General features: G+C 42.7%; 1 protein-coding gene across 1 annotated transcript; it reads left to right on the top strand.

Annotated features, from left to right (window-relative positions):
* The first annotated feature begins 503 nt into the window (after positions 1 to 503).
* LOC144482947 (extracellular calcium-sensing receptor-like) lies at positions 504 to 15,810 on the top strand. Its single transcript, XM_078201787.1, has 5 exons — positions 504 to 761; positions 4,731 to 5,564; positions 6,810 to 7,037; positions 7,755 to 7,878; positions 14,900 to 15,810. The coding sequence occupies exons 1-5, from the start codon at positions 504 to 506 to the stop codon at positions 15,808 to 15,810; spliced, it is 2,355 nt and encodes a 784-aa protein (XP_078057913.1).
* The last annotated feature ends 387 nt before the right edge of the window (positions 15,811 to 16,197 follow it).

Genomic DNA, 16,197 nt, shown 5'->3' with positions numbered 1-16,197 from the left:
TCTTGAGAGATTGAGAAACATCATTGTGTAATTACATTGTATAATGGGCGGCACAGTGAGACAGTGGTTAGCACTGCAGCCTCACAGCGCTAGGGACCTGGGTTCAATTCCCAGCTTGGGTCACTGTCTGTGTGGAGTTTGCACGTTCTCCTCGTGTCTGCATCGGTTTCCTCCGGGTGCTCCGGTTTCCTCCCACAGTCTGAAAGACGTGCTGGTTCAGTGCATTGGCCATGCTAAGTTCACCTTTAGTGTGCCCGAACAGGCGCCGGAGTATGGCGACTAGGGATTTTCATAGTAACTTCACTGCGGTGTTAATGTAAGCCTACTTGTGATAATAATGCATAGAAAATATAAAATAAAAATTAAATGTATGTTCTCAGTATGCCTTGCTGGTGTAACAGTGTATGAAAGACCCAGATACATAAATACTTATGCGTATGTGCCTTTTCCATGCTTTTGTTTCTGACAGTTTTAACCTGAGAGCTTTTCGCTGGGTTCAACTGATGATCTTTGCTATTGAAGAAATTAATAATGACCCGATGCTTCTTCCCAACATCACGCTGGGCTATAAGATTTATGATTCCTGTGCCACCCCAACTTTGGCGATTCGAGCGGCCCTGATAATTCTTAATGGTCAAGAGGAAAATGTTACATTTTTGAAATGTAATGAAGGCTCATCAGTGCATGCAGTAATCGGCGACGCGGGCTCCACACAATCCATAGTAATTGCCAGGACAGTGGGGCTGTTTGGAATACCAATGGTAAGCAACAAAACATTTAACATGAAACTGTTTGTCAGTTTGATTTGATTTGATTTGATTTGTTTTGATTTGTTTTGACTTGATTTGATTTGATTTGATTCGATTCGATTTATTATTGTCACATGTATTAGCATGAAGTGAAAAGTATTATTTCTTGTGCGCTATACAGACAAAACATACCGTTCAATGAGAAGGAAACGAGAGAATGCAGAATATAGTGCTACAGTCATAGCTCGGGTGTAGAGAAAGATCAACTTAATGAGAGGTAGGTCCATTCATCAGTCTGCGGGCAGCAGGGATGAATCTGTTCTTGAGTCGGTTGGTATGTAATCTCAGACTTTTGTATCTTTTTCCCAATGGAAGAAGGTGGAAGAGAGAATGTCCAGGGTGCGTGGAGTCCTTAATTATTCTGGCTGCTTTGCCAAGGCAGTGGGAAGTGTAGACAGAGTCAACGGATGGGAGGCTGGTTTGCGTGATGGATTGAGCTACGTTCATGACATTTAGTAGTTGCTTGCGGTATTGGGCAGAGCAGGAGCCAAACCAAGCTGTGATACAACCAGAAAGAGTTCTTTTTATGATGCATCTGTGAAGGTTGGTGAGAGTCATAGCTGACATGCCAAATTTCCTTAGTCTTCTGAGAAAGTAGAGGCATTGGTGGGCTTTCTTAACTATAGTGTCGGCATGGGGGGAACCAGGACAGGTTGCTGGTGATCTGGGTACCTAAATCTTGACGCTCTCGACCCTTTCTACTTCACCCCCATTGATGTAGACAGGGGCATGTTCTCCTTTACACTTCCTGAAATCGATGACAATCTCCTTCATTTTGTTGAAATTGTGGGAGAGATTATTGTTACCGTACCAGTTCACCAGATTCTCTATCTCACTCCTGTACTCTGTCTCGTCATTGTTTGAGATCCGACCCACTACCGTGGTGTGGTCGGCAAACTTGAAAATCAAGTTGGAGGGGAATTTGGCCACACAGTCATAGGTGTATAAGGAGTATAGCCAGAGGCTGAGAACATCGCCTTAGGGGCACTGGTGTTGAGGATGATCCTGGAGGAAGTGTTGTTGCCTATCCTTACTGATTGTGGTCTGTGAGTTAGGAAGTTCAGGATCCAGTTACAGAGGGAGGTGCCAAGGCCCATGCCATGCAGTTTGGAGATGAGTTTCGTGGGAATAATGGTGTTGAAGGCTGAGCTGTAGTCAATAAATAGGAGTCTGATATAGGTGCCTTTGTTATCTAGGTGTTTCAGGGTTGAGTGCAGGGCCAGGGAGATGACATCTGCTATGGCCCTGTTGCAGTGGTAGGCAAACTGTAGTAGATCCAGGCAAGTTGGGGAGGCTGGAATTGATTCATGCCATGACTAGCCTTTTGAAGCACTTCATAATGACGGATGTCAGAGCCACCGGATGATATTCATTAAGGCACGCTGCTTGGCTTTTCTTAGGTACTGGGATTGATGGTCGTTGTCTTCTTGAAACAAATAGGGACGTCAGATTGTTGTAAAGAGAGATTGAAGATGACTACAAATACCCCCGTAGCATAAGATTTTTCCAGTAGCATGGAGGTCAAGTGTAGCAGAAATTTAGAACTCATTCCCCCAAAAGGTTGTGGATGCCCGGATAATTGAAGCTTGAAGACTGACATTTAACTTTTTGTTAAAGCCATGAACCAAGACAGTTAAATGCACTTGAGGTACAGATCTATTGAATATGGACCAGGTGGCTCTGAGAAGTTTGAATGGCCTCCTCCTGAGTTTAATATTCCTCAGTCCTTCTGAGCCATATCGACAAAGAAACACCAAGTTTTGATCACTTTGATCTGAGTTAATAAGAGGTATGGATAAAGTAGATGTGGAGCAGATGTTTCCTCTCGTGGGGCATTTGAGGATGAGAGGTCATAGTCTTAGGATAAGGGGTAGCAAATTTAAAACTGAGTTGAGGAGAATCTACTTCTCCCAAATAGTTGTGAATCTGTGGAATTCGCTACCCCAAAGTGCAGTGGATGCTGGGACAGTGAGTAAATTTAAGGAGGAGTTAGACAGATTTTTAATTGGTAATGAGTTGAAGGTTTATGGGGAGAAGGCATCACATGGGGATAAGGAGCATATCAGCCATGACCGAATGGCAGCGCTGACTCAATGGGCTGAATGGCCTACTTCTGCTCTTATATCTTATGAATTTATGATCTATAATCAAGCTGGGCTTTGGCAGGGCGAGGGGCTGCAGCAATAGTCATGCTGGCACTGTTTGTAGAAATGATATATTGCCCAGACTTGCATTACTGAGCCCTGCCAGAAGGGACAAGAGCTGATGTTGGAAAGATGGGATTGCATTCAGCTTTGGCGTCTCACAGAGTCTCACAGCCTGCACTGAAGCTCACACAAGCTGAGATATTGGAGACCACCTTTCTGGTTTGGAATTGTATTTTCAGAAGGAGGTGCAAGAGAATTTCAGAGAAGGAGGGAAAGCTATACAACTTATGAAATTAGATACAGGCAATATTCAGTTTAAACAATTCTACATTCTAAATTCCTCTCATAATGTTGTTACTGGGTATCAACACTCAAATGAATTCTTAAAGTAGAGAGATGAACACGTCCAAGTCCTGCTAAATAAATTTGTGTCTTTGTGTACAAATGAATTCAGTGACGAAGTGAAGCAACAGCTGTGAAATTTGTATTCAAATCGAATACACAGAAACAGAATTAATGTCTTCCCTCTTTTCTGGTTGTCAGCATTCTGTGTGAAATTGAATAGTTTCTTAGTTTCAGTTCCTGGTGTGATACAACCCAGAGTCCACACTGGCGCCTATTGCTAATCTCACGTGTTATCTGTTACTGGAAACAAAAGGGGGTCAGACTGGTTTGTTGATCTTTGAAGGTTTGCCCTAAGGTATAGTGTTAAGGCAAAGCAGAGAGAGCTTTAATCTGCACTTGTTGACACTGCCAAAGGATTTCTAAAAGAAAAAGGTTATCTATTTCTAGATGCGAATATCCATCTCACTGATACCTGGAAAAATTCCAACTGTCAGACATTTTTTGATAGACTATAGCTGCCAAATTACAATAATTAATAATAGCGACAAAGGACAGAAAGCATTCATTTGACACTCCTTTCTCCACTGGTCAGAGTTGATTAGGATCTTCTTAAAATAAGGAAAGGACCAACAAATCTGATATGAGAGAAAACATTTTCACACAGCAAGTGGTTCAGGTCTGGAATGCACTGCCTGAATGTGTGATAGAGGCAAGTTCAATGGAAGCATTCGGGGGGGCATTAGATTATTATTTGAATAAAAACAATGTACAGGAGTATGGGGAAAAGGCAGAGAAATGGCACTAAGTCATGATGCTTGTTTGGAGAGCCAGTGCAGACATAATGGACCAAAGGCCTCCTTCTGCTCTATAACAATTCTGTGATTCTGTGCCATCATCACATTATCCTTCATTGCAAATTTGGCAAATTTGAGGCTCATTATTGTTACAAATGTGGATGTGAGCTAATCGGTTAGGGATGCTAAGATTAAATTTTCCCACAGGTCCATAGAATCATAGAATCACAGAACCATGAAGCCCAGAAGAAGCACTTCGGCCCATCGAGTCTGCACCGACACATTACAAACATCTGAACTCCCATCCAATCCCATCTGCCACTACTTGACCCAGAGCTCTGAATGTTATGATGTGCCAAGTACTCATCCAGATACTTTTTAAAGGATGTGAGGCATAACACTGATGCCGTGGACCGCATGACAGGACCCTGATGGATTTTACTCCCATTGAATTCAGGGGAAATTCAATCAGGTGAGATCATTTATCTGTCGGCCAATCCGCAATGCCAGTTTTACGTTGTGGCAGCAAATTGAAAATCTGCTTCTTCACGAATGAACAGTTTGAAGGCTGGGCTTTTTAGAAGATAATATAAGTATTGAAATAAAAGTTAAATCTCTTATTGATGTTTTCACAGATTAGCTATGTTTCTTCGTGCGTGTGCCTGAGCGATAAAAAGGAATTTCCCACTTTTTTCCGAACTGTACCCAGCGATTATTTCCAGGTCGCAGCGTTTGTGCAGCTGGTGAAACATTTTGGTTGGACCTGGCTGGCAGCGTTCGGATCCGATGATGATTATGGCCACCTGGGAATTTCAGCCTTCGTGGAACAAGTAACTAAAATTGGAGCCTGCGTTGCTTTCTCAGAATATCTTCCCAAAGTTTATGACAAGAAGAAAATCTTGCACCAAGTCGAACTCATTAAGAAGACAAAAGTCAAAGTGATTCTTGTCTTTTCTCCAGAGATAGACCTGAACTTCTTGGTGGAAGAACTTGTCCACCAGAATGTCACTGGATTGCAATGGTTGGCAAGTGAAGCCTGGAGCACAGCAGCACTGCTTTCAAAAGCGGCCAATTCTGATGTTATGGGTGGGACATTGGGCTGGGCAATTCGTAGAACTGATATTCCAGGGATTAAACAGTTCCTGGTTAGGCTCCATCCAAATAAGTATCCAGGCAATGAATTCATTAAGCAGTTTTGGGAAGCTGTGTTTCACTGCACATGGACAGCATACAACAGCACAGTGAAAACAAGGCTTGGGCCTTTAGAACATGAGTGCACTGGACAAGAAGATTTAACAGTTGCCCAAAACGTATTCACTGATGAATCACAATTGCGAATTTCATATAATACGTATAGAGCTGTTTATGCTGTGGCCCATTCCATACATAATATGTTACAGTGTAAAAACGGCCAAGGGCCATTTGTCAATAAAACATGTCCAGATATTTCAAAACTTAAACCTTGGCAGGTAAGTTGTATTTTCTATAAAATGATAACTTACATTCACAAATCATGTGAGATCTGAAGTGTTGGCTCTGTCTCGCTCCACAAATGCTGCCTGACCTGCTGAGTTTTTTGAGCTTTTTTCCTAATTCTTCCTTAGGTTGCAGGCATCTCTGGCAAGGCCAGCATTTGCTGCCGATCCCTAATTCTGCTTCAGCTAAATTGGTTTGCTGGACCATTTCAGAGGATAGTTAACAGTCAACCAAATTGCAGTGGATCTGGAGTCACATGTAGGCCGGAATGTTAGATTTCCTTCCCTAAAGAGACAGATACATTTTTACAGCAGTAAATGATAGCTTCATAGTAACAATTACTGAAACTAACTCTATATTCCTGATTTATAAATTGAATTCCAACAGCTTTCTTAGTGGGATTTGAACTCAGGTTCATAGTGCATTTAAGTTAGGTGCCTGGATTATTAGCTCACTGACATTACCACTACACCATCATCCAGCCTACTATTTCATAGCTCAGATTTCTAGTATCCACAGTGTTTTGCTTTTGTACTACTGTATTATCCAAAATTAATAATCTGGTTATTTACCTCATTGCTACCTATGGGAGTCCACTGGACTCAAATTGTCTCCCTTGTTTCTTACATCACAAATTGAACAACATTTCAAAAGTTTGTAATTGATTGCAGAGAATCTAGAGAAATCCTGGCCGGAATTTGCCGCTGGATTATCACGCCAGCTGGTTTATCCCATCCCAATGAGCGGAGATTTGCCTTGTTACCAAAATCTCCATCTTTGTTGCAATGAGAGCGTGGCGTAATGGGTGGAAAGATAGCACCCAAAAACCTTGGGAGAGGCACTATAGAAATGGGAAGCTTTCTTTATTGTGAGACCAATTAAGTATCAATTACTGTCAGGTGGCACCATGGCATCAGGGGAACTCATCTACTCTTATTCAAATAGTGTCATGTGATCATTTACTTCCACTTGAGAGGACAGATGTCCATCTGAAAGATGATGTCGCCAATGGTGAAGCAGTCCCTTGATACATCACTGGAGTGTCAGCTGAGGTTATGTGGTCAGGCTCTGGAGTGGGGACCCAGAACTCATAACAGAGGCAAGTATCTAAAAGACACCTACAGCCACCCTCAGCATACTCTCAGCACTGTAGTGAATTCAAATAACACAATGGTGGTTTTAAAAATTACAGGTATCGCAGTAAGAATATAAGAATGTTCTGTGATTTCTTTGCAAAGGTCCTTCATTACTTAAAGAAGGTGGAATTCACAACTGCATTTGGAGATGAAGTGAGATTCGATGCCAATGGTGATCCTCTAGCAGCCTATGATCTCCTGAACTGGCAGCTGGCAGCAAATGGGAACATTGAGTATGTGAAAGTTGGCCAGTATGATGCATCCGTCGGTGCAGGGAAAGAACTTGTTCTCGAGGAAGAACGCATAGTGTGGAGCGGAGGACAAAAAATGGTAAGGCACAATTATGTAAATACTTTATTCAGTGTGGCATGAAGTTTGTGTGGCAAAAGTCACCATAGATGTAAGGATTATGTTCAGCAACAACTAATATTCACCACTGTAACAATGGGAAAGGTTAAGAGATGAACAAGCAAATGCTGTTCACATAGTGTGAGAGACAGAGATTGTGGATTCTCATCATAATGAGAGGGACCCAATGAGAGAAAAGACGGAAACATTCAGGCAGATATAAAGACAAAAGGAACAGATTTGGAAGTCGTACAGAGTGTCGTTGGATCTTGACTTTATGCAATATTATAAATCAGGTGGAAGTGAGTTGGCAGCCCAGTTTGCAACTCTCCCTATTTTGATGGACCTAAGAATCGATACCAATCTGCCAACTCGCTGCCTCCAATCTGCATCACACAAAGACGAGGTCTACCCCAATGAGAACCAGAAACAAAATGAATCTGAACAAAAGACGAATGCAGATAGAGAGATGATGGCAAGAGAGATTTTGATTAGTCAATTTCTGGTGTTTCTAATGATTACTGCAATCTGCAACATACAACAGCAAAAGCTATTCTGTGTCAATATACCAGTCATCAGTTTATTTTTGTACACATGACAGGTAATGAAACAAATGTCAGGTTAAACAAATCTTATTTATAAACCAGCATAAAATACACACGTAATAAAATGGAATCTTACTGTTCATTTCACATCCAGGTCATTGAGTCAAAGTGTAGTGAAACCTGTCAACCTGGAACAAGGAAAGGAGCCAGAGCTGGGCAGCCAATTTGTTGTTATGATTGTATACCCTGTGCTGAAGGTGAAATCAGTAACCAAACTGGTGTGTATATCTATCTGTATACCTATCCATACATGATTGTCTATCTATCCATTTATCTACATCTATTTAGCTATATATCTATAGTTACCTCTCTGTCTCTATCTGTCTGCCTCATCACATATCTATGACCTTGAGGGCAAGCGATATGCTAAGTTGCTTCAAACTCAGTTAACGTTCTGGGGACCCAGGGTCAAATCCAGCCATGACAGAGGGTGGAATTTGAATTCAATAAAAATATCTGGAATTAAGAACCTACTGAAGACCATGAAACCATTGTCGATTGTTGGAAACACTCACCTGGTTCACTAATGTCCTTTCGGCGAGGTATTAAATGAGTACTTTGTGTCAGTAGTCATCAAAAAGAAGGACTTGGTGCACAATACGTATGGGGGTGTGTAGATAGTTTGGGCCATGTTGAGATCAAAAAGGAGGCGGTATTGGGAGTCTTGAGAAACATTAACGTAGACAAGTCCCCAGGGCCTGATGGGATATACCCAGAATACTGAGAGAGGCAAGGGAGGAAATTGAAGGGTCCTTGAGAGAAATCTTTGCATCCTCACTGGCTACAGGGGAGGTCACAGTAAGAAGTTTAACAACACCAGGTTAAAGTCCAACAGGTTTATTTGGTCGCAAAAGCCAAAGAATTGGAGAATAGCCAAACTTGCTCCTTTGTGTAAGAAGGATAGCAAGGATAATCCAGGAAATTACAGTGGTCGGGAAATTATTGGAGAGGATTCTTCAAGACAGGATTTGCTCCCACTTGGAAATAAGTGGACGTATTAGCGAGAGGCAACATGGTTTTGTGAAAGGGAAATCGTGTCTCACTAACTTGGTCAAGTTTTTTGAGGAAGTGACGAAGATGATTGGTCAGGGTAGGACAGTGGATATTGTCTAAATGGACTTCAGTAAGAGCTTTGCCAAGTACTCTCATGGCAGACTGGTGCAGAAGGTGAAGTCACATGGGATCAGAAGTGAGCTAGCGAGATGAATACAGAACTGGCTCGATCATAGAAGACAGAGGGTAGCAGTGCAAGAGTGCGTTTCTGAATGGAGGGCTGTGACAAGTGGCGTTCCGCAGGGAACCAGTGCTAGGACCTTTGCTGTTTGTAATACATATAAATGATCTGGAGCAAAATGTAACTGGTTTGATGAGTAAGTTTGCAGTTGACACAAAGGTTTTGGATTTGCGGAGAGCGATGAGGACCACCAGAGGATACAGCAGTATATAAATCGATTGGAGACTTGGGCGGGGAGATGACAGATGGAGTTTGATCTGGACGAATGTGAGGTAATGCATTTTGGAAGGTCAAATACGGATGGGAAATATGCAGTAAATGGCAGAGCCGTTAAGAATATTGATAGGCAGAAGGATCTCGGTGTAGAGTTACACAGGTCACTGAAAGTGGCAACGCAGGTGGAGAAGACATATGGCATGCTTGCCTTCATCAGCCAGGTGATTGAGTTTAAAAATTGACAAGTCATGTTTCAGCTTTATAGAACCTTGGTTAGGCCGCACTTGGAATATATCGTTCAATTCTGGTTGCCACACTACCAGAAGGATGTGGAGGTTTTGGAGAGAATACGGAAAAGATTTACCAGGATGTTGCCTGGTATGGAGAGCATTAGCTATGAGGAGAGATTGGAGAAACTTGGTTTGTTCTCACTGGAATGATGGAGCTCGAGGGGCGACCTGATAGAAGTTTACAGGATTATGAAGGGCATGGACAGAGTGGATAGTCAGAAACTTTTTCACATGTGAAAGAGGACTGGGCTTCATTCATGACCCTTTGTAGATTCTTGCTGTCTTGGGCAGAGCAGAAGCCATACCAAACTGGGATAATGCTTTCTAAGGTGCATCCTTAAAGTTGGTGACAATTGTTACTGACATGCCAATGTTCCTTAGTCTCCTGAGAGAGTAGAGGCATTGATGGGCTTTCTTAATTATAGTGTTGGCATGGGGGGCCAGGACAGGTTGTTGGTGATCTGGACACCTAAAAACTTGAAGCTCTCGACCCTTTCTATTTCGTCCCCATTGATGTAGACAGGGGCATGTTCTCCACTATGCTTCCTGAAGTCGATGACAATCTCTTTTGTTTTTTTGACAATTGAGGAAGGGATTATTGTCGTCACACCAGTTCACCAGATTCCCTATCTCATTCCTGGACTCTGTCTTGTCGTTGTTTGAGATCCAACCCACTACAGTGGTGTTATCAGCAAACTTGAAAATCGACTTGGAGGGGAATTTGGCCACACATTCATAGGTGTATAAGGAGTATAGTAGGGAGATAAGGACACAGCCTTGTGAGAACACAGCCTTGTGGGGCGCTGGTGTTGAGGATGATTGTGGAGGAGTGTTGATGCCTATCCTTACTGATTGTGGTCTGTGGAATAGAAAGTTCAGGATCCAGGTGCAGAGGGAGGGGCCGAGCCCCAGGCCACGGAGTTTGGAAATGAGTTTCATGGGAATAATGGTGCTGAAGGCTGAGTTGTAGTCACTAAATAGGAGTCTGACATAGGTGTCTTTGTTATCTAGGTGTTCCAGGGTTGAGTGCAGGGCCAGGGAGATGGTGTCTGCTGTGCACTTGTTGCGGCGTTACGTAAAGTGCAATGGATCCAGCCAATCCGGGAGGCTGGAATTGATTCATGCCATGACTAACTTATGAATGATTCCCTATCCTAATCCATCCCACGTTCCCAAAATCCCACAAACAACCCAACAGGGTTTTTTGGGTTTTACGCATAGTGAGTCTTCACCCAACATTGGGTGAATGCAGTGGTGGGTGATGTGGTCATTAAGTGGCATTAACTGCCTATTAACTGTCTCAAGAAGCAAGAAGGCAGTTGGGCCTCCACCTATCCCCTCCCACACAATTCAATAGCACCCCCTCCAAACAAAAAATCCGCTTGAGAGAGGGCATTAAATTCCTGTTTCCAGCTGTCTCATGTCACTGATTTTGCTTCAGTGTATTGCATATTGAGCCATGTGGTGTGGATACAAATAGGATTCATTTCATTTGCGAAATGCTCAATTGAGTGGGAAGAAACTTAGAGGAGGTAAATATTGCACAGTTTATATCAGCTCAGAGGACAGGAAATATTGCAGAATGTAGATGAAAATAATCAATTTAAATGCCACAGTACATAGATATTTCCAGATCATAGAAGCCAACAGCGTAGAATGCGGACAATCAGTCCATTGTATCTCTGATGGCTGTTTGAAGATTTATCCAACTCATTACACACCCTTGTTCTATCATCAAGCTCTGAATTTTCCCCATTACGTATTTACTCAAATTCTTTGGGAAGTTAACAATGAATCTAATTTCAGACAGTGTATTACTGATCATGATATATATTGTCACATTAAAGAATTCAGCTGGGTTGTGTTTTTGTCAATTCCATTAAGTCTACAGATGCTGAGTCGTGTTAACCCCCAGTGGGAACAGTTTCTCCTTCTTAAATCCACCAAAACTTTTCATGGTTTTGAACACCTGTATTAAATCTCCTCCGAATCTTTTTACTTGAAGGAGAACAAACCTAGTTTTGCAAATCTCTCCACGTAATGACCACATCACCCACCACGCCACTTAATGACCACATCACCCACCACTGCATTCACCCAATGTTGGGTGAAGACTCACTATGCGTAAAAACCAAAAAACCCTGTTGGGTTGTTTGTGGGATTTTGGGAAAGTGGGATGGATTAGGATAGGGGATCGTTCTTAAGTTAGTCATGGCATGAATCAATTCCAGCCTCCCGGATTGGCTGGATCCATTGCACTTTACGTAACGCCGCAACAAGTGCACAGCAGACACCATCTCCCTGGCCCTGCACTCAACCCTGGAAAGGGTAAGACTCTTAGTACTGTAGAGGATCAGAAGACCTTGGGGTCCGGGTCCATAGGACTCTGAAATCGGCCCCGCAGGTGGAGGAGGTGGTTAAGAAGGCATATGGTGTGCTGGCCTTTATCAATCGAGGGACTGAGTTGAGGAGTCCGGGGATAATGATGCAGCTGTATAAGACCCTCGTCAGACCCCACTTGGAGTACTGTGCTCAGTTCTGGTCGCCTCACTATAGGAAGGATGTGGAAAAGATTGAAAGGGTGCAGAGGAAATTTACAAGGATGTTGCCTGGATTGAGTGGCTAGCCTTATGAGGATAGGCTGAGGGAGCTCGGTCTTTTCTCCTTGGAGAGACGAAGGATGAGAGGAGACCTAATAGAGGTGTGTAAGATGTTGAGAGGCATAGATCGGGTGGACTCTCAGAGGCTTTTTCCCAGGGTGGAAATGTCTGCTACGAGAGGACACAGGTTTAGTGTGCTGGGGGGTAGGTACAGGGGAGATGTCAGGGGTAAGTTTTCACACAGAGGGTGGTGGGCAAGTGGAATCGGCTGCCATCAGTGGTGGTGGAGGCGAACTCAATAGGGTCTTTTAAGAGACTCCTGGATGAGTACATGGAGCATAATAGGATGGAGGGTTATAGGTAGGTCTAGAAGGTAGGGATGTGTTCGGCACAACTTGTGGGCCAAAGGGCCTGTTTGTGCTGTAGTTTTTCTATGTTTCCATGTTTCTATGTAACTAAAATATTTGAGCAGATAAGCCTGTTCTTTGCATTGATGAGATTTGGGGACCAGCTGAGCGTGTAACCTGCCAGCCTCTAAAAGCCACAAATAAGTTTAGCAATCCCATCCGATTATTTGTAACCAGTTTAAGTTGCAGCTGATCAATGGAAGAGAAAACCAATTCCAAACTGACAAATTTGAGTAAAGTTTGTAAACTTTCAAGTGAGTTTGGGATGTTCTGTCTACAAGGTAAAACACTTGACAAATCAGGTTAAACAGTCAGATAAAATTGGGGGGAATGCTTTCAAATCCTATGCAACATAGGCTTGAACCTAGGGTGGGGTGTGTAGATATACTGAGTCATGTCGTTATCAAAAAGGAGGCGGTATTGAGCATATTAAAAAACATTAAAGTAGATAAGTCCCCGGGCCTGATGGGATCTGCCCCTGAATACTGAGGGAGGCAGGGGCGAAAATTGTTGGGGCCTTGACAGAAACCTTTGTATCCTCATTGGCTACAAGTGAAGTTCCAGAGGACTGGAGGATAGCCAATGTTGTTCAAGTGTTTAAGAAGGGCAGCAGGGATAATCCAGGAAATTATAGGCCGGTGAGATTTACATCTGTGGTAGGAAAATTATTAGAAAAGATTCTTAGGGACAGCATTTACTCAACTTTGGAAACAAATGGACTTATTAGTGACAGACAGCATGGTTTCGTGAAGGGGAGATCGTGCCTCCCTAATTTGATCGAGTTTTTTAAGGAAGTGACGAAGATGATAGATGAGAGAAAGGCAGTGGATATTCAAACCATAGAAAACCCCACAGCACAGAAAGAGGCCATTCGGCCCATCGAGCCTGCACCGACCACAATCCCACCCAGGCTCTACCCCCATATTCCTACATATTTACCCACTAATCCCTCTAACCTACGCATCTCAGGACACTAAGGGCAATTTTAGCATGGCCAATCAACATAACCCGCACATCTTTGGACTGTGGGAGGAAACCGGAGCAACCAGAGGAAACCCACGCAGACATGTTGTATACATGGAGTTCGGTAAAGCCTTTGACAAGGTGCCTCATGGTAGACTGGTACAAAAGGTGAAGTCACACAGGATCAGAGGAAGGCTGGCAAGATGGACACAGAACTAGCTTGGCCATAGAAGACAGAGGACAGCATTAGAGGGGTGCTTTTCTGAATGGAAGGCTGTGACTAGTGGTGTTCCATAAGGATCAGCTCTGCGACCTTTGTTGTTCGTAGTAAATATAAATGGTTTGGAGAGAAATGTAGCTGGTCTGTTTAGTAAGTTCGCAGACAACACAAAAATTGGTGGAGTTGCAGAAAGTGAAGAGGATACAACAAGATATATATTGTTGGAGGCTTGGGCAGAGAAATGGCAGATGGAGTTTAATCTGGACAAGTGTGAGATCATGCATTTTGGAAGATCCAATGCATGTTGGAATTATATAGTAAGTGGTAGAACCCTTAGGAGTATTGACAGACAGAGAGATCTGGGCGTACATGTCCACCGGTCACTGAAAGTGGCAACGCAGGTGGATAATGTTGACAAGAACGCATACGGTATGCTTGCCTTCATCAGGCAGAGCATTGAGTATAAAAATGACAGGTCATGCTGCAGCTGTATAGAAACTTAGTTAGATCTCATTTAGAATATTCTGTACAATCCTAGTCGCCACACTACCAGAAGGATGTGGATGCTTTGGAGAGAGTACAGAAGAGGTTTACCAAGATGTTGAATGGTCTGGAGGGTATTAGCTATGAGGAAAGGTTGGATAAACTCGGTTTGTTCTCACTGGAACGACGGAGGTTGAGGGGTGACCTGATAGAGGTTTACAAGATTATGAGGGGCATGGACAGAGTGGATAGTCAGGTGCTATTTTCTGGGGTAGAAAAGTCAAGTTCTAGGGGACATAGGTTTAAGGTGCGTAGGGAAAAGTTTAGAGGAGATGTGCGAGACAAGTTTGTTACACAGAGGGTGGTGAATGTCTGGAACGCGCTGCCCAGGGAGGTGATGGGAGCGGGTACGATAACGGCATTTAAGGGGCAACCAGATAAATACAAGAATAGGATGAGAATGGAAGGATTATGGACTCCATAAGTGCATACGGTTTTAGTTTAGGTAGGCATCATGATCGACGCAGACTTGGGGAGCCGAAGGGCCTGTCCCTGTGTTGTATTTTTATTTGTTCTTTGTTCTTTGATGGACTGAATGGCCTCCTTCTGTGACGTAGGATCCTATACTTCTACGTATCACACATCCTGAATGTTGAATGGGAAACATTGAGTAGCAATTTACAATGTTAAAAGTTCTTCAGAAACCATTACCAAAAGGCATGAAAGGAAGCAAGTGTTTTGGGGCTGGTTGTGTGTCTCCTGTTGATAAATAGAGATAGAGTTATGTTGAAATTTGTTGAAAAATATTCTGTGTTGTCTTCTGCAGATTCAGTGGACTGTTTGGCATGTCACTCAGATTACTGGCCAAACCTAAAAAGAGACACATGCATTCTCAAGGAAATTGAATATTTGTCATTTGGAGGCACCATGGGAATCATATTAACAACACTATCCTTAGCTGGTACTTGTATATCACTGGCTGTTATTGCTGTTTTCTACCATTACAAGAATACCCCAATTGTCAAAGCAAACAATTCTGAGTTAAGCTTCCTTCTTTTATTTTCATTGGTACTCTGCTTCCTCTGCTCCCTTCTCTTCATGGGTCAACCCACCATCTGGTCCTGCATTTTGCGACATACAGCATTCGCTATTATATTTGTCCTTTGCATTTCTTGCATCCTTGGGAAAACTATCATGGTATTAATGGCATTCAATGCAAGGCGTCCAAATAATGATGTGGCGAAATGGTTTGGCCCTCTACAGCGAAGACTGTCCATATTTTCTCTGCCATCAATTCAAGTTGTGATATGTATTCTTTGGTTGACCTTATCACCCCCGTATCCTGCAAAGAATACTGAACATAACAGTGCAACCATTATATTAGAATGTGATGTGGGGTCAGCAACAGCTTTCTATTCTGTGTTGGGCTACATAGGTTTACTATCTGCCATGTGCTTTGTTCTTGCATTTTTAGCGCGTGAGTTACCAGATAGCTTCAATGAAGCAAAGTTTATCACCTTCAGCATTCTGATTTTCTGTGCTGTTTGGATCACTTTCATTCCAGTTTACATCAACTCTGGAAAGTACACAGTAGCTGTTGAGATATTTGCCATATTGTCTTCCAGTTTTGGTTTGCTTACCTGTATATTTGCTCCTAAGGTTTACATCATTCTGGTGAAACCGGAACTGAACTCCAAGAAAAATTTAATGGGCAGGCCACCCTCTAACAAACTTTGAATGCCAGAAGTTTAATAAGCTTTGGTCTGTCCAAAAACAAAGCATACAAGTATCCTGACTTTTATTTACTACAATGCTAAAGTTAGTATTTGTCACTTTTACATCATGGCTGTAGCTTCAAGAAAATTCCTTGGAAAATGTATGAGTGCAAATAAACGACAACCGACAAATGCGAGTGTTTATTTACTCTTCCGTTTATCAATCCTATTTAAGCACTGTCTTGGCACAGTGATTTCTGGCAGCTCTGTGACTAACATCTTATAAGTTCATAAGTTCACTAGATATAGGAGCCGAATTAGGCCATTCAGCCAATCGAGTCTGCGCCGCTATTCAATCATGGCTGAAATGCTCCTTATCCCCATTTTCCTGCCTTCTCCCCATAACCCA

This window comes from Mustelus asterias, chromosome 3 (genome assembly GCF_964213995.1).
Source record: "Mustelus asterias chromosome 3, sMusAst1.hap1.1, whole genome shotgun sequence".
NCBI classification, from domain to species: Eukaryota; Metazoa; Chordata; class Chondrichthyes; order Carcharhiniformes; family Triakidae; genus Mustelus; species Mustelus asterias.
The sequence above is the reverse complement of the archived record's forward strand: the minus strand, read 5'-3'. Positions and strand labels throughout refer to the sequence as shown.

Bases quoted from the DNA above. Each gene is read 5' to 3' on its own strand.
- LOC144482947 (XM_078201787.1), top strand. From the start codon at position 504: ATGATCTTTGCTATTGAAGAAATTAATAATGACCCGATGCTTCTTCCC. The intron at 762-4,730 runs GTAAGCAACAAA...ATGTTTTCACAG, and splicing joins GGCTGTTTGGAATACCAATG to ATTAGCTATGTTTCTTCGTG. The intron at 7,879-14,899 runs GTGTGTATATCT...TGTCTTCTGCAG, and splicing joins TGAAATCAGTAACCAAACTG to ATTCAGTGGACTGTTTGGCA.